General features: G+C 46.9%; 1 protein-coding gene across 3 annotated transcripts; it reads right to left on the minus strand.

Annotated features, from left to right (window-relative positions):
• Positions 1 to 2,212: 2,212 nt before the first annotated feature.
• Positions 2,213 to 16,812, minus strand: LOC139234166 (hydroxylysine kinase-like). 3 transcript variants are annotated; one of them, XM_070865189.1, is made up of 5 exons: positions 16,519 to 16,812; positions 8,865 to 9,201; positions 8,510 to 8,649; positions 7,281 to 7,464; positions 2,213 to 2,754 (listed from the first exon to the last, which is right to left on the minus strand). In XM_070865189.1, exons 2-5 carry the CDS (start codon positions 9,199 to 9,201, stop codon positions 2,285 to 2,287), a joined length of 1,131 nt encoding a protein of 376 aa, XP_070721290.1. In that variant the 5' UTR covers positions 16,519 to 16,812; the 3' UTR covers positions 2,213 to 2,284. The 3 variants fall into 3 exon arrangements, with proteins under 3 accessions (XP_070721290.1, XP_070721289.1, XP_070721291.1); XM_070865188.1 differs by having other exon boundaries at positions 16,535 to 16,811; XM_070865190.1 differs by lacking the exon at positions 16,519 to 16,812 and adding an exon at positions 11,036 to 11,360.
• Positions 16,813 to 17,942: the final 1,130 nt, after the last annotated feature.

Consider the following 17,942-nt stretch of genomic DNA (forward strand, 5'->3'; position numbering starts at 1 on the left):
ACGGGCTCGATGGGCCAAACGGCCTCCTCCTATGCTGTGACCATTCTATGATTTACTCTTTGCAGTTAATCCTCATTGCAGTCTCCCATTCTCCGCAAAGTTGCACCATCAGCAAGTTTCCAATATTGTTCCCTTAATTCTGAGGCCCATATTATTTCTGTATGCAGTGACCGAGAGCAGCCCCACTCGCTAAGGCAGCACTCGTCACATCGTTCCCGTCTGAGAAACTTATGTTTTCCTGACCTCCAATTATCCCTCTTTCCTAGAAGCCACATTCCCCATAATTCCATAAGAAATAGGAGCAGGAGCCGGCCATTTGGCCCCTCGAGCCTGCTCCGCTAATCAATAAGATTATGGCTGATCTGATCTTGGCCTCTACTCCACTTCCCTGCCCGCTCCCCATAACCCTCAACTCCCTTATCATTCAAAAATCTGTCTGTCGCCACCTTAAATACATAAAGGGAATAAGGGGTTAGCCATGATTGTATTAAATGGTGGAGCAGGCTCGAGGGGCCGTATGGCCTACTCCCGCTCCTATTTCTTATGTTATTACGTTCTTATTCAATGACTCAGGCTGCAGAGAATTCCACAGATTTACAATCCTCAGAGAAGAAATTCCTTCTCATCTCCATCTTAAATGGGTGACCACTTATTCTAGATTCCCCCACGAGGGGAAACATCCTCCCAGCCCCCTCAGAATCTTATATGTTTCAAAAAGATCACCTCTCATTCTTCTAAACTCCAATGAGTAGAGGCCCAACCTGCTCAACCTTTCCTCATAAAACTCCTCCTTCCCAGGAATCAACCTAGTGAACCTTCTCTGAACTGCCTCCAATGCAAATATATCCCTCCTTAAATAAGGAGACCAAAACTGTACGCAGTACTCCAGGTGTGGTCTCACCAATACCCTGTACAGTTGTAGCAGGACTTCCCTACTTTTATATTCCATCCTCCTTGCAATAAAGGCCACTTACCTTTCTGATTACTTGCTGTAATGCTAACTTTTTGTGTTTCCATGTGCCATTACTTTTGTCAAAGGTTTCGTATTTTGTCAAACATCTAATACAGATGTCAGCCGTGGTCACACACTCACCTCTGAGTCCCACTCCAGAGACTTGAGCACAAAGGATAGTTTCCTCCTTGAGGTGAGTGTGTTTAATGGGAAGATTAGGTTCTGCAGCCTGGCCACTACCTGTACCATCAGGTCCTGATCAAACACGTTACACTACAGAGTTTTTGATTATACGGCCTGGAGGAACAGGAATGGGCTCATTCCGGGCATTTGATGCTGCGTGGGTGTTTGGAGTTGGTCCCAGAATCCGGCAACTTGGACACATCAGGATATCTAGCTCTTCAATCTGAAACTATTCATCGCAAAAACAAGCCTTTCGATAGCTGCGTGCTATCGTTTAATAGACATTGGGTCCACGAATATTATAGCATAAAATTCAGAAGTAGTTCATGTTGAGGAATATTCAGAATTGTGGCATCTTTCAGGGTCTCAGCTAGTAACGTAAGGAGCACCATAACTGGTTAGACATAAAGAAATAATGTGGATTTATATTGTGCCCTTCATGACCTCAGGATGTCCCAAAGCCTTATACAGCCAATGACGTACTTTTGATTTGAAGAAACGTGGCAATATAGAAAAAGTATCTCCAGTAACTTCTCGGCGGTCTTGTGCGACCTTAGATTTACAGAATTATGTATTATTCACAGTGATTCATGGATCATTGATTCCATTGATGAACTGTACAATGTGAATCACTCAATCAGAAATGTCGCAGAGTGACTTCAAATCAGGATGTGGGGGGAGGGGGGGAGATTTTTGTGGAATTTCAGTCCTATTCACGCCATAGCACAAAATCACGCAGAATATAGTCAGCGACTGTATGTGGTTTAGAGGAGATTAATTCTGTGGTTTGGTCTCTGGGGTCCACGGGACAATCAGGTTCAGAGATTAGCGAGGCCAATTGCCAAGGGTCACACCTCACAGTGGTTGGATTCACCATTTTAAGAATGGACAAGGGAAATTCTGCAGTGAGACTAAGTGGTTGTCGAGAGGTCTGCAAGTTGGGTCCTTATTTCAGCTGAAGTTTGTAAAGTAACAGAAAGGCAGGCATAAAGGGAGTGAAAATTGCTTAAAAATTTATCTAAATAATTAGTAATTTAAAGCACATAGAATTCCAGGCAGCGGATATATCGGTTGATATTTTTTCAATGATTCCACTTTTAATAGGGCCATTCTTATCCGAGTGCCAACACAGAACCAACAGGGTCTACATCAGGTGGAGAAGGGCTTGGCTGTATCAAACCAAACCTTTTCTACTGCCTCTTTGCCCAGCCCCCAGAGTTGGTGTAAACGCTTCCAGCCAGTTCGTCCTGTGGTCAGAAGGTACTCTTCATTTTCTGGGTATAGCAGAATATTGTATCTTGCCATAACCAGCGATTGAGAAAACCTGCAAAGAACCAGCAAAAACACAGCATCTCGTTCCTCGGGGGATAAAGGGCTCACACTCTCGAAGCCTGCGAGAACGTGGCCCCCAACATTTATGGGATCCTTGCTCTCGAGCATCAAGTACATGATGGATATGGCCACGTCATATACATAATAACCATAGCTCATGTCACTGAAATCCAGTATACCAGATATATCGAATTCCTGCTGTGGGCGAGTTGGGTTGGATGGATCAGCTGAAGAATGAACAGGCTGCACTAGAATGTTGGTATGACTGAAGTCCCCGTGATTAATGCCTGTTAAAGACACAAACATTGCAATGTTTTATCATCCATAACTGAAGACAACGCTTAAATTATAACTTAATATGTAGCTCTATTGAAAGTCTTGTTACATAGCACGTGCTTCTCAAAGCATCACACTTGCTTTGTCACACCCTCGCAGTCACACTTTACCGTATTGCCTGACTCACTGTCAGCAATGCCACGGGAGGTCGGCTGGAAATACATTGAATCCCTTGGGCCTGCAATTCCGATGGGGAGCTGGGGCAGAGGTTAAGTGGGACCCCCGCACCGGAGGGGGAAGGGGAGGCAATCTGGGGCAAAATCTACATCTTCCCAGATTCCACCCTGTTTAAAGTGGCCCGAAACTGAGATGAGGAGGAATTTCTTCTCTGAGGGTTGTAAATCTGTGGAATTCGCTGCCTCAGAGAGCTGTGGAAGCTGGGTCATTGAATAAATTTAAGACAGATAGACAGTGTCTTAACCGATAAGGGATTAAGGGGTTATGGGGAGTGGGCGGGGAAGTGGACCTGAGTCCATGATCAGATCAGCCATGATCGTATTAAATGGCGGCGCAGGCTCGAGGGGCCGTATGGCCTACTCCTGCTCCTATTTCTTATGTTCTTATGAATTCCAGGTGGAGGGAGCAACAACAACCACCTGCATTTATATAGTGCCATTAACACAGTAAAGCCTCCCAAGGCACTTCACAGGAGCATTATCAGACAATATTTGACAGTAAGCCACAGCAGAAGATATTAGTACGGGTGACCAAACGCTGGATCAGAGAGGTAGGTTTTAAGGAGCGACTTAAAGGAGAGGGAGGTGAAGGTGGACAGATTTAGGGAGGGATTTGCAGAGCTTGGGGCCTAGGCGGCTGGAGGCACGGCCAGCAATTGTGGAGCGAAGGAAGTCGGGGTTGCGCAAGAGGCCAGAATTGGAAAATGCAGAGTTCTCGACAGGAGGCGGTTCCAGAGATTATGGGCCCTAATTTGACGAAGTTCTCCTGCCCGCCCAAATGGCTGCCGAGGTCCCTGACGATTTTTTGGGCGGGGTTTTCATCACCCAGGCCCCTCGAAGGTCGGCGGGCAGCAAATCTGCGACATATGGCGCCAATCTGGGCGGCAGCGGGCGGGAGCTCTCATTCTCGGCGGCAGAGGCTCTTGCCACCCAGATGCCACTGAAGATGGAGTCGGGTCCACGGAGGGTCGAAGACCTGAAAATTAAAATCATCCGGGAAAAAAAAATCCATTGGAAGACTATTGAGGTAAGTCGCTGTGAAAAATGTGTTTTTTTTAAAAAAGTTTACTAACCTTTTTTCAGGATCTTCCTACCTACCATTGGGGACAGATCAGCCTCCTCGCAGCGGTCCACCCTCGTTCTGGCGCCGACTCTCGCCCGCGTGAAGCTGGGATCTCGGCGGGCGGGAGCTCGGTTGCGCCACTCGGCCGTCCGCTGATGTCAGCGGACGGTTCCTCCCGGTTCCCCCCTCCTGCCCACTCCAGGCCACATGGAAAACGGCACTGGGCGCAACCCGGAGAGGAATGTCGGCGGCAGTGGGCGGTGAGTCCATCAAATTCGGGCCCATGGATTGGTGAACCCATGAAGGGATAGGAGGTCAGTCTTAGAGTTGCGACATCCATGGACAGTATCACGGGTCTGTGTGGGGATGTTCCTGGGCTACCTCTGGAATTAGAGTCAACATGGTCTCCTTAGGCTGAGAACTGACGTAGGTCCTGTCCTGGGTCTTTGAAAGGACCCAAAGAGGGCCACCTGCACTAAAATTTAAATTACTGTCCACTTTTCTTCTACAGGTATTTTTCTAGAGCTCATTCTGACTTTCCTCCTTCTGCTCAGGTTATTGAAATGACTTAATTTCCTTATAATATTCAACTCCAATCCAACCAGATAATCATTGCCTATCTCTAGTTGTGAAGAAAGTAAGGCAGAAAGATAGAAGTAAAGAATTAATTTGTGCATAGCATGATCCAACAAGTAGCATCGAGATAATGACCAGATAATCTGTTGTAATGCTGGTTGAGGGATAAATATTGACCACGACATCAGGGAGACCTCCCCATCTCTTCTTTGGAATAGTGCCGTGGGATTTTTATGCTCACTTGAGAGAATCTGGGTTTATCGTCTGATCTGAAAGACAGCACTTCCGACAGTGCAGCACTCCCTCAGTACTACCAGGTGAGATTGTGTGCTCAAGTCCTAGGGTGGAGCTTGAACCCACGACCTTGTGACTGAGAGTCAAGACCTCGACCACTGAGCCGAGGCTGATACTAAGCTTGGACTGGAGGCATGGGTAGACCAAGGGTGACAGACTCGCTTCAGGTTCTCTGGTGACGGCCCATAAATGACCAGCTTTATGTCTGTAGAAGAAAACAATCCATGTCCTAGGTTAAAGGAAGGGTTAAGTTCGCTTTTGCTGATTCTGTAGAATTCACGGAGCTAGAGAAAATTACCGAAACTTATCAGCCTCAAAGAACAGAATGTTGTATATACATGACTGTCTGGTCTTTGCATGAGTTTCCAGATACCTTGTTTATCAGCATAGGGACAGAGAGAAACTATGCAAGAAACAGATAAAGTGTGCCTACCGGGGTGAACTTTGTACTCACAGTTTCGTATGAATAATGCTCATGTATAATAGATACAATGTTTATGTGTGGCGAGTTGCAGATAAAATTCCTGTTTCAACTGTATAAAGATAAACCGAGGTTGCTTGTAAAATTCAGAGTTCTGCCTTGGTGTGGACTAAGCAGGCTCTCCGAGATATTTCATTAGTTTTAGAAATAAACTTCTCTCGAAGCGCATCTCTGAACGCCTCCGCCGGAGTTAATTTAACTTAGAAATTTCCTCGACAATGTCATTTATTTTCACAAGTTGCCATGGTGGAGTTTGAACTCGTGACCTCTAGGTTGCTAGGTCAGCTCCATAACCACCGGTAACTGGTAGTCTACTCCACCTGTTCCCAACTGTATACGGGAAAAAATCTTTCTAATCTGAAGAAGTCTAGCCTGAGGTTTGTTAAATCCATATTTCTGTCCCCACAGCCCAAAGTTAAGCAAACTGCGTGCATCTGAATTACTCAGTCCATTTTCAGGTTAAAGAACTGGATTATGTCTCCTCTTAATCTTTTGTACAATGGAAGTAAGGTCAGAAGTGCAGCGACTCCAGCCTGATGTAAATTCTTAGTCCTATTTGCAGACTCCAAAGTACCGTCATAAAAATCAAATCAACAAACAAAAGGAAACAAACTTGGGGCTGGTGGAGATTCTGTGGCTCAGTGCGTAGCACTCTCACCTCTGAGTCACAATGGTTGTGGATTAAAATCACTGCAGGGACATAGACAAAATCTAGGCTGACACTCCAGTGCAGTACTGAGGGAGTGCCGCACTGTCGAAGGTGCCGTCTTTTGGATGTGGTTAAACCGAGGCCCTCTCATGTGGATATAAAAGATCCCACTGCATTATTTCGAAGAGAAGGGGAATTATCCCTGGTGTCCTGGACAATATTTATCCCTCAATCAACAGCACTAAAAACAGATTATGTGGTTATTGTGGGAGCACAGGCCCACATTTCTGAACTCTTTGCTTCAGCACGGTCTGGAGATCGAAAGGGTTAAAAGTTGGAAGATTCAAGATTGGATTAAAGCAGGCTGCTAGACGATATGGTGCCTTTTAGCCACTGAAATGAGTAGCTGGTCATTGTCTGTATGTTAAGTATTTGAGTGTACCTTATTATAATAGTAATTCATGACATTGTCTGTATTTGAGTACCGGCAACTCTCGATTATCCGGGTCCCTCGGGGATTGGACTATGCCAGGTAAACGATTTCTCCCTTAGAGCGATTGACATTATAAAGTTAAAATTTCGGCACAGGAAAACCTTCCTGGGCCAAAATTTTAAATCCCATTACAATGGTTTCCTGTTGGATCCGTGTGCAGATAATCGAGAGTTGCCTGTACCTTGTTACTATTTGATGACATCTGCATGTTAAATAATCTGTTTTGTGTAAAGTAATTCAGAAAGCAGTTAGCCGTGATCGTCTAAATGCAAAGAAATAAGAGTTCAAAGGTTTTTTTTTTAGGTATAAACGGATGGAACTGGCTTTTGTCACACACACACGTGGACACCAGTGACACTGGAATCTTGAAAGGTGTGTCACTGCTTGGAGAGCATTTGTTTAGTATGAATGTCTAAATAAAAGACCCAATCCTGCCTTTACTACAACTGAGTGTGTAATTCGACGTTTAAAGCAACGAAGCGAAAAGAGCAAGACAGCCTTACAACAGTCTTCATCACTGTGCTGTTTTGGGAAGCTTGCTGTGCGCAAATTGGCTGGCGCGTTTCCTACATTACAACAGTGACTGCACTGCAAAAAATACTTCACTGGCTGTAAAGCGATTGGGATGGCCCGAGGTCGTGAAAGGCGCTATATAAATGCTCCTTTCTTCATTCTGCCCACTGGTAGCGCCCCAGGGTCAATCTCTACCCTGTGGGCTTCAGGGCCACGAGAGCTGGGCACTTACTTTTTCGAAACTTGCTGAGATTTGGAAGTATCTTCTCCCTGAATTGCTGAATAATTTGCTCCACAACTCGGCGATTGCTGCTCTCCTTCACTGCGTACAGGTACTCATCCAGCATGTGGGTGTTTGAAAGATGCCAGAGGAAATCTTCTCGCTGCAGACTCCTCAGGGTAGGGTGCTGAAATTCCTAACAATTCGACAAATCCATTACTTTCCCCCCACCAATACATCAATCAGGCTGTGTGGTGTCAAAATCTCCTGTGGATTTATTGTGGAATTCTGTACAATTCAGCATCAACAGGTCCAAGTTCAGGTACTGACAAAGTTCATTTTAGATCTAGGAGACAGAAAACAATGAGGCTGGACCAAGATGGACGCCTGTCTGCACGGTAGATAAAGGGAAAACTGAGGTAAACTCAGTCTACATGGCCAGGGATTCGTTACAGATGTTCCCCACCCAACATCAGCATGGAAAACACTAAACCACCTGGGATCAGACTGCATTCCTGGCTGGAGTCAGCATCTATTGGGTGGCCCACTCTCCCAATGGACCACCAGCTATTGGGTGGTACAGTCTCTCAATGAGCCACCATCTGCTGAGTGGTCCCATCTCCCAATGGGTTCCTTTCCCAATGAGCCACCTTATATTGGGCGGTCCCATCTCCCAATGGGCCATCCTGTATTGGGTGGCCAGTTTACCGACTGTAGCCATTGTGTACTAGAGGGGGGCCCTTCACCCAATTTGGCCATTGTGTATTGGGTTAAACCTTCTCCCACTGGGCCAAGGATGTTACACAGCACAATAAAAAACACATCTTCCGTATTGCCCTGGCTCTCGCTCTAGTCACCAAGTTAGAGTTAGAAGAAAATGGTGCACGTGTGGGGCATCTGGACACTTTCCACATTTGTTATTTCTAAATGAAAACCAGATCAATTTGTAATGACCAGAGCTTTCCAAAATCCAGCTATCAGACTTGCTGCTGTTTCACGCTTGGAATCACTCCTGTGATGCCCACAGATTATATATAATGAGGAAATCTTTTTAAACAATCCCTTCATAATGTATTTTATGGTGTCAGGCTACAGAAGCTTCAATGCAAGTCTGATTTGCTACAACAGGAGGGGGCTTTGCTCTGAACTACACACAGAGACTGATTTACGTTGCAGTTTCCACGTGTGCCATGCACGGCCATTTTAAAGGACAATTATTGAGGAAGAGCACATGGACTTACTTCAAGAGCCTGGACCATTTGAGCAAGTGCTCGGCCAGCTTTGTACAAGGTCTGGGGGCCTGCAGAGACTTTGGCCAATGGAGTTCCAGGAAGGTAGGTCAGTAACCGGACCATATGGACTTTATATTCTTCCCCACAATCTGTAAAAGGAAAGGGCACACAGTATGCTTGCTCAATTAGCTCAATGTTTCGGTGTTAAACGATATAAATTTCCAATTAATTATAGTGTTTACAAGGATTTATATTCATATGTGGGCATTTATTAAAAGGTGAATTTGAAACTTTTAAAGAGGTGTGTAACTGAAATTAACTATGACCTAAACCCAATATATGGTGACCAATAAATGATACTCACCAATCGTCTCCAGTGACATAATCCTGCCATCAATGGTTGGGATTGGTGTGGGCGAAGGAAAACCTTTCTTGCTCAAAAACATCATGATTCGTGTTTGTCCTTCAACCAAATCGGCATCTTTGCTTTCGGCAGTGTTCAACACTTTGAGGACATAGCTCTTACTGCGATCTCCGCTCCCCTGGGTCTCAGACACCTGGATGTGGAAGTTCTGGTCATCATAACTGGGCATTGGTTGGACACTGGAGACCTTCAGCCCGTACAATCGTCCAACCAGTTCACCAGCCTGGGCTTCGTTCAGTGAGGGTTTGATTAGCGCAGGTCTCTCTGTGGAAGACATCTGAGAAACACCAAAATAATTAAACTGATCAAATAAGGGAATGTGACCCTCCGACAATTGTAACTTATTCTTAACTCACTCCGACATAATCACTGTGATGTCATTTGCTGCAGTCTTCAGTCATTATACAGGGCTGTAATTATAGCGGTTTCTACTCTTGTGGGTTTTAATTAGATTAAGTACCAGTAACTGGCACCTTAGTAATGAGGCAGATGCAGGTGTTGTTAAACTGTTTTGAAGTATCGTTACAGTTCACGCTCTTTCCCCCAAAACCATTACTTGTGTAAATGTTGAAGCAGCAGTTCCTATATGCAGACTGAGTTTCCTATGAACGGAACCCTGAACCATTATTCTCTTCTCTGTTAGAGTTAACATAGCGAATATTTAGCAATGACACCTGACTCGCTGTAAATCGCTCACTATAGAATATATGGGATGCCCACCTGTTCTGTCACTTTCTACAGAGCCCAGTGTGTTCAAGGATTCCCTACCATGTATAGGTAATACCCACCACTGCATAACAGGTTAAAACTGCTGTTCAGATCTATTTACATGTAAAATACACAAAAAGAATTCATGGGAAAGAAACTCCATGGTACAATCATCAAACTAACACTGCATACAAACTGGGTTGTCTGTTTTGAAATGAGCTGTAGTTACTATGACTTCTTTCAGCCATTTAAGAATAACCACGATGAGCTTTTAAAATAGATCCACATATTAGTACTTATTCTGCAACGGATATGTAAGGGGACAAATAGCTGAATGTGGAACTCACTACCACAGAAAGTGTTTGAGGCAAATACATGGGAAGTAGTTGAGGCAGATAGCTTCGATGCTTTCAAAAGGAAACTAAACGAATGTGAGAGCAAAGGAAAGAGAAAGATATGCTGACAGGCTGTGATGAGGTGGATGAAATGGGATGGGATGAGACTGGTGAGATGTTTAAACACCAGCACACACTCGTTTGGCCTGTTTCTGTTCAGTATATCCAATGTAATTCTGTGTAGAACTCCAATCATCAGCATCTGGAGTAGTGACTCAAAAATTGAAGACACTAGACCAGTTCTAAGGATGCTTCATCCTTTGATGTTCAATTGCTGCATGTCAGTCCAGCATTTAAGGGGGTAACTCCTCAGTCACAGAGGCAGAGTGACCCCTGGCTGTTGCAGTTCCAACGCCGATTCCCATCTGCGATTTTGCGGTGCTCACAGATTACAAACTTCAAATTAAGATAGTTGTTGTGGCGGTGAGATGGGTGACTGAGGACCTATTGTGATATCGGCTGGGGGTCACCGAGTAATATTTCTGACCCGCTGCCCATCTCCCCATTGCTTTCAGAGGGCACCGCGCTCACCCCGGCTCCATCTATGTGAATAACGACCAACGTTTAATAGGTGCAGGAGTAAAATACAATCTTCCCCGCCCTAGCCCTGTACATAACTCATCGCCCTGAAGGCAAGTGAGAGCCAAGAACCCAGAGGGAGCAAGGAATGCCTTATAAACCGGCGTAGGGAAAACTGCGAAAAGGAATGGGGAGGGAGGGGGAGAGAGAGATGGGGAGGGAGGGGGAGAGAGAGATGGGGAGGGAGGGGGAGAGAGAGATGGGGAGGGAGGGGGAGAGAGAGATGGGGAGGGAGGGGGAGAGAGAGAGATGGGGAGGGAGGGGGAGAGAGAGAGATGGGGAGGAAGGGGGAGAGAGAGAGATGGGGAGGGAGGGGGAAGAGAGAGAAGATGGGGAGGGAGGGGGAAGAGAGAGAAGATGGGGAGGGAGGGGAAGAACAGGAGGAATGCTTTAAAAAAATTTAAAAGCGCTCTGCCACCGAATACTCACGGATGAATATGGGAAATCTCAAGGAACACAGAATCCCAACAGTTTAAGAGTTAAAAGATTCAAAACTTTCAGATTGTAAAACATAAATCTGGTCTCTACGGAGTTCCTGAATTCCAACTTTACATTCGGTAACCACGGAGCACAAAATGAAGGCTCGTCTCAACAAACAATGCAAACGCTGCAATGGTCGGACCCAGATGACAAAATCTGTCTCGAATTCCCACACCCAGTGCTGGCCCTTGCTTCTCCCAGCTCACAGCTCCTCTCGCTGTGGCTCACACTTGGAAGCTCAGATAAACCTTACAGAATAGCAGAACATTACTCTTCACAGCAACATGACTGCCAGAATCTGCTTAAAGTCCACCCCCACTGGTACTAGAAACAAATGCACCCCTATGCATGCCAGTCCTTAAAGCAACACTTGCTCCCGTCTTTAAAGCAAGACTAAGGTTTTTGATGATCACAGTGCTTTGGTATTTCCCATGCAAAGGATATGTTTTAACATCTGATGGGGGGAGAATAGAACTTGTGTTTAAATTGCATAGTTCACATCCTCAGGACATCCGAAAGCACCAGTGAGGAACTTTTGAAGTGTAGCTATTGTTGGAGGGAAACACGGCAGCCAATGTGCGCACAGCAAGTCCCACAAGCAGTCATTAGATAAACGATCAGATTATTTGTTTCAGTTATACTGAGTCAACGTATTTACTGAGACGTACGAAAGCATAGGCCTTACGCTAAACATCTGTTAGACAAATGTCCTCCACCAGCCTGTCCTCACAGCACTGTCCCCCCCCCCCCTGCCCCCCAGTCATCAAGATCCACAGCGCGGCCCTGAACAACATGGACCATTTCCCATAACTCGGGAGCCTTTTATCAATAAGAGCAGACATTGACGACGAGATTCAACACCGCCTCCAGTGCGCCAGTGCAGCCTTCAGCCGCCTGAGGAAAAGAGTGTTTGAAGACCAGGCCCTCAAATCTGCCACCAAGCTCATGGTCTACAGGGCTGCAGTAATACCCGTCCTCCTGTATGGCTCAGAGATATGGACCATGTACAGTCGACACCTCAAGTTGCTGGAGAAATACCACCAACGATGTCTCCGGAAGATCCTATAAATCCCCTGGGAGGACAGACGCACCAACATTAGCGTCCTTGACCAGGCCAACATCCCCAGCATTGAAGCACTGACCACACTTGATCAGCTCCGCTGGGCAGGCCACATTATTTGCATGCCAGACACAAGACTCCCAAAGCAAGTGCTCTACTCGGAACTCCTTCATGACAAACGAGCCAAAGGTGGACAGAGGAAATGTTACAAGGACACCCTCAAAGTCTCCCTGATAAAATGCAACATCCCCACTGACACCCGGTGTCCCTGGCCAAAGACCGCCCTAAGTGGAGGAAGTGTATCCGGGAGGGCGCTGAGCACCTCGAGTCTCATCACCGAGAGCATGCAGAAACCAAGCGCAGGCAGCGGAAAGAGCGTGCGGCAAACCAGTCCCACCCACCCCTTTCCCTCAACGACTATCTGCCCCACCTGTGACAGGGACTGTGGCTCTCATATTGGACTGATCAGCCACCTAAGGACTCATTTTTAGAGTGGAAGCAAGTCTTCCTCAATTCCAAGGGACTGCCTATGATGATGCCTAATTGAGGGTTAAATATTGGCCAGGACACCAGCAGAAGTCCCCTGCTCTTCTTTGAATACTGCCATGGGATCTTTTACATCCACCTGAGAGAGTAGGCGGGGCCTCGGGTTAATATTTCATCCAAAAGACTGCACCTCCGACAGTGCAGGACTCCCTCAGCACTGCACTGGAGTGTCAGTCTGGATTATATGCTCAAATCTCTGGAGTGCGATTTCAACCACAACGTTATGACTCAGAGGAGAGAATGTGATCACTGAGCCATGGCTGACTTTAGGATACTTAAATATCCTATTAAATATGCCTGGTGGGTGCTGAGATTTGGGTGCCATTACTGGGGCCAGTGGATGCTTGAAGTGCAGATTGAAACAAGTTTATCCAGCAGCAGCAACAGGAGCAGGCCAGTCAGCCCCTCGAGTCTGTTCCCTTATTCACTTAGGCCAGCGGCGGATGGGACTGCAGCCCCAGGCCCACCAAATAAACGTAGGAAAAAAATATAAAGCCTCCCAAATAGGCTGAATAGAATCGACAATAAGAGAGGAAAAACAAGTCCGAGGAAAATAGATTCACCTATATACGGGGTATATACACCTATATACACTAATGTAAAGGGAAGGTGGCTCAACCGTGGCTATCAAGGGAAATCAGGGATAGTATTAAAGCCAAGGAAGTGGCATACAAATTGGCCAGAAATAGCAGCGAACCTGGGGACTGGGAGAAATTTAGAACTCAGCAGAGGAGGTCAAAGGGTTTGATTCGGGCAGGGAAAATGGAGTACGAGAAGAAGCTTGCAGGGAACATCAAGACGGATTGCAAAACTTTCTATCGATATGTAAAGAGAAAAAGGTTAGTAAAGACAAACGTAGGTCCCCTGCAGTCAGAATCAGGGGAAGTCATAACGGGGAACAAAGAAATGGCGGACCAATTGAACAAGTACTTTGGTTCGGTATTCACGAAGGAGGACACAAACAACCTTCCGGTTATAAAAGGGGTCGGGGGGTCTAGTAAGGAGGAGGAACTGAGGGAAATCCTTATTAGCCGGAAAATTGTGTTGGGGAAATTGATGGGATTGAAGGCCGATAAATCCCCAGGACCTGATGGACTGCATCCCAGAGTACTTAAGGAGGTGGCCTTGGAAATAGTGGATGCATTGACAGTCATTTTCCAACATTCCATTGACTCTGGATCAGTTCCTATCGAGTGGAGGGTAGTCAATGTAACCCCACTTTTTAAAAAAGGAGGGAGAGAGAAAACAGGGAATTATAGACCGGTCAGCCTGACATCGGTAGTGGGTAAAATGATGGAATCAATTATTAAGGATGTCATAGCAGTGCATTTGGAAAGAGGTGACATGATAGGTCCAAGTCAGCATGGATTTGTGAAAGGGAAATCATGCTTGACAAATCTTCTGGAATTTTTTGAGGATGTTTCCAGTAGAGTGGACAAGGGAGAACCAGTTGATGTGGTATATTTGGACTTTCAGAAGGTGTTCGACAAGGTCCCACACAAGAGATTGATGTGCAAAGTTAGAGCACATGGGATTGGGGGAAGTGTGCTGACATGGATTGAGAACTGGTTGTCAGACAGGAAGCAAAGAGTAGGAGTAAATGGGTACTTTTCAGAATGGCAGGCAGTGACTAGTGGGGTACCGCAAGGTTCTGTGCTGGGGCCCCAGCTGTTTACACTGTACATTAATGATTTAGATGAGGGGATTAAATGTAGTATCTCCAAATTTGCAGATGACACTAAGTTGGGTGGCAGTGTGAGCTGCGAGGAGGATGCTGAGAGGCTGCAGAGCGACTTGGCTAGGTTAGGTGAGTGGGCAAATGCATGGCAGATGAAGTATAATGTGGATAAATGTGAGGTTATCCACTTTGGTGGTAAAAACAGAGAGACAGACTATTATCTGAATGGTGACAGATTAGGAAAAGGGGAGGTGCAAAGAGACCTGGGTGTCATGGTACATCAGTCATTGAAGGTTGGCATGCAGGTGCAGCAGGCGGTTAAGAAAGCAAATGGCATGTTGGCCTTCATAGCAAGGGGATTTGAGTACAGGGGCAGGGAGGTGTTGCTACAGTTGTACAGGGCATTGGTGAGGCCACACCTGGAGTATTGTGTACAGTTTTGGTCTCCTAACCTGAGGAAGGACATTCTTGCTATTGAGGGAGTGCAGCGAAGGTTCACCAGACTGATTCCCGGGATGGTGGGACTGACCCATCAAGAAAGACTGGATCAACTGGGCTTGTATTCACTGGAGTTCAGAAGAATGAGAGGGGACCTCATAGAAACATTTAAAATTCTGACGGGGTTAGACAGGTTAGATGCAGGAAGAATGTTCCCAATGTTGGGGAAGTCCAGAACCAGAGGTCACAGTCTAAGGATAAGGGGTAAGCCATTTAGGACCGAGATGCGGAGGAACTTCTTCACCCAGAGAGTGGTGAACCTGTGGAATTCTCTACCACAGAAAGTTGTTGAGGCCAATTCACTAAATATATTCAAAAAGGAGTTAGATGAGGTCCTTACTACTAGGGGGATCAAGGGGTATGGCGAGAAAGCAGGAATGGGGTACTGAAGTTGAATGTTCAGCCATGAACTCATTGAATGGCGGTGCAGGCTAGAAGGGCCGAATGGCCTACTCCTGCACCTATTTTCTATGTTTCTATGTACCTATATACAGAAGTACCTATATACATTAATGTACCGATATACAGAACAGAATATGTACTCGTCTGTTTCATTTCACGTTATTGAGAGAAATTTGAATATATATATGTTAGGAATCGAGTATTGCAATATTACCAGAACTAGAATATATAGCTACTTGATACAGAATATATGCTTTCATTGTTGAACATACCGGCCTATGTTTCCAGACTCAGAATCAGAATCGTACACGTAATGTAATGAACAGAACTATCGGCCCGTTGGGATCAGTTTGCCCCAGGCTCATCAGGCCCTGAATCCGGGCCTGGGGGTGGCTGATGTGTCTGTCGAATCCATTTACCCACCGTGGATCCATACCCTTGATACACTTACCCAGCAACAAACTCAGTCTTGAAAGCTCCAACTGACGCCCCGCAGTTACAGCCTTTTGGGGGCGAGAGTTGCGTGTTCTCACTATCTGTCACTTTACGGCGGGATCTTATCATCATTTCTTTGGGTCCTTTTCCCGCCCGGCTGCCGGCCAAAGTGTCAGCCTTGCCAGCGGGAGTTGGGGGAGAGCAGAGGCAGGAGCTGCAAGCGTGGACCCTGGGAGACGGTCAGTGGGGAGGTGGACAATCTATGATCGGAACTCACTGGGGGAAGAGGGGTTGATCAACGCTCGCAGCAGCGGGGACAGGTCGGGGCTGGAGGGAGAGGCGCTCTCGGGGCAGAGTGGGGCGATTGGGGCTGGAGAACCTGTTTGACACACCGATAATTCTGTGCGGGCTGCACAGACCAACCGCGGAACCCTCGCTGCACAATACAAGGCGGTAGAATGCAAAGTGCCCCCAGCGCCTGTGTCTCCACGCTGACTCAGTCCCAGTCAATCAACGAGCAAAGCTCTTTCCAGCTTTACATTTCTGCCCGTCCTATCCCCCGCCCCAAATTGGACACAAGCCGGAAATTGACCAAGATGCGGAACTGAGGGTAGGATCAGTCCAGTTGGCCCACCAAGCCTGCCCCACAATATGATGGTCGGAGCATCGCGACTACACACTTGCTACCCCGCTCCCACAGCCCGGTAATCTCCTGGGATGGGGCAAAAATTCATCAGAGAAAAACCCCAGGGCCACAGAGGGAAAAAACTAACCCGGGAAATTCAGGCGATGGATACCAGCCCGGGCGCTCACCTGGGCCAAGTGTTACCTGTAAAACCACGTGGCTTCGATCTGATGCTGCCTCTGCCCGGATAACGTTCAGGAGAGATGCAGGTTTCTGGCGCTGCTCAATGGGTCTGAGCTGTGGTGGCCACACGGTCCCTGCCCCGAGTCAGAGCGAAAGAGTGGAACCCCCAAGGTCTGTCAGCGCCTGCGAGGTTCCATAGTGCGGCCTCCCCAGCTAATGATTAACAGGGGCAGCAAAGGCCAGGCTGCAACCGCTCGTTATCATCACATTTAAGACTGAGGAGTTGGAAGGACACTTTGCGTTCACACTTGCTGAGTCAACAAGCACAGAGCAACAACTTGCATTTATATAGTGCCACAGTGCCACCTGCCGCCGGGGAAGGTGCATCACTTCATCGACCGTTCGGGGGCAGCACCAGGCCATTCGACCCACAAAGCTTGTACCAGTGTTTTCCTCCACATGAGCCACCTAGTTTAATCCTCCTCACTTCCCCTTTCTTTTCCCAGATTATTTTTAAGGTTGTGGCAGAGAATTCCACATTCTAACCACATTTCCTTTCTGAGCTCCCTATTAACTTTTGTGCTCTCGCGATAGAATCTCACTGACTTCATGAACCCCGCCCTCATCCCTGATATCCCGCTGTGCCTGCACTCTACTCTTTCAAACATTACTGCATCCTTCCTATAATAGGATAGCCCAAACTGTACACTTTACCGCTTTTCTGTTTTCGCGGCGAAAACGGAGGTGGGGCGGGAAAGTTACCGTCCAGGAATAGTTTGTGTTTTTGTAAGGAATTTTCGCCAGCTGGGCCCTGCGCCAGGGTGCGCCGCGCGAAGTGAGGCATTGTACAACTTTCCAGGCGCAAAAATGGGAAACTCGCGAACTAAGGTGTCGGGCCCTATGCGCCTCGAGAGAGGCCTTAGGGGGGATAGACCCACAAGAACATTCCCCAAACTTCACCCACACGTCCTGCAATGTATGAATGCCTGGGTTTACCTGCCACCAGGGGGAGCGACCGTCGGGTGTCATTGGGCCACAGACGCACACGTGCAGTCCTTGTATATAAAGAAAGCCTCCATGTTTAATGCTCTCTTTGAAAGCTAATAAAGTAGAGGCAGGTCGCACCTGATTGAGTTCACGGTACTAAAGTACTTTTGAGGTATACCTCCACAACACAAATCGCTAAAAGAATTAAAAGAATAACCACTGGCACTTACGAGAGGGTTATACACGCTCCGCAAAGCCCGGCCCGGTCGTGGCGGGCTGCAGGAGACCCCAGCCCCCAATTTCACGCTGCTCCGGCAAAGGACCGGAAAATCCAGCCGTCGTACAGGAATTCTTTCCTCCAAAAGGCTGTGGCTGCTGGGGGTCACTTGGAGATTCATAGATTTTTTTTGTTGGGTGAAGGTATCAAGGGGTCTGGATCCAA

This window comes from Pristiophorus japonicus, chromosome 21 (genome assembly GCF_044704955.1).
Source record: "Pristiophorus japonicus isolate sPriJap1 chromosome 21, sPriJap1.hap1, whole genome shotgun sequence".
NCBI classification, from domain to species: Eukaryota; Metazoa; Chordata; class Chondrichthyes; family Pristiophoridae; genus Pristiophorus; species Pristiophorus japonicus.

Coding starts and splice junctions, on each gene's coding strand:
- LOC139234166 (XM_070865189.1), bottom strand. CDS start 9,201: ATGTCTTCCACAGAGAGACCTGCGCTAATCAAACCCTCACTGAACGAA. Junction 8,650..8,864: donor TATGTCACTGGAGACGATTG/GTGAGTATCATT, acceptor TTCCTTTTACAG/ATTGTGGGGAAGAATATAAA. Junction 7,465..8,509: donor AAATGGTCCAGGCTCTTGAA/GTAAGTCCATGT, acceptor TCGAATTGTTAG/GAATTTCAGCACCCTACCCT.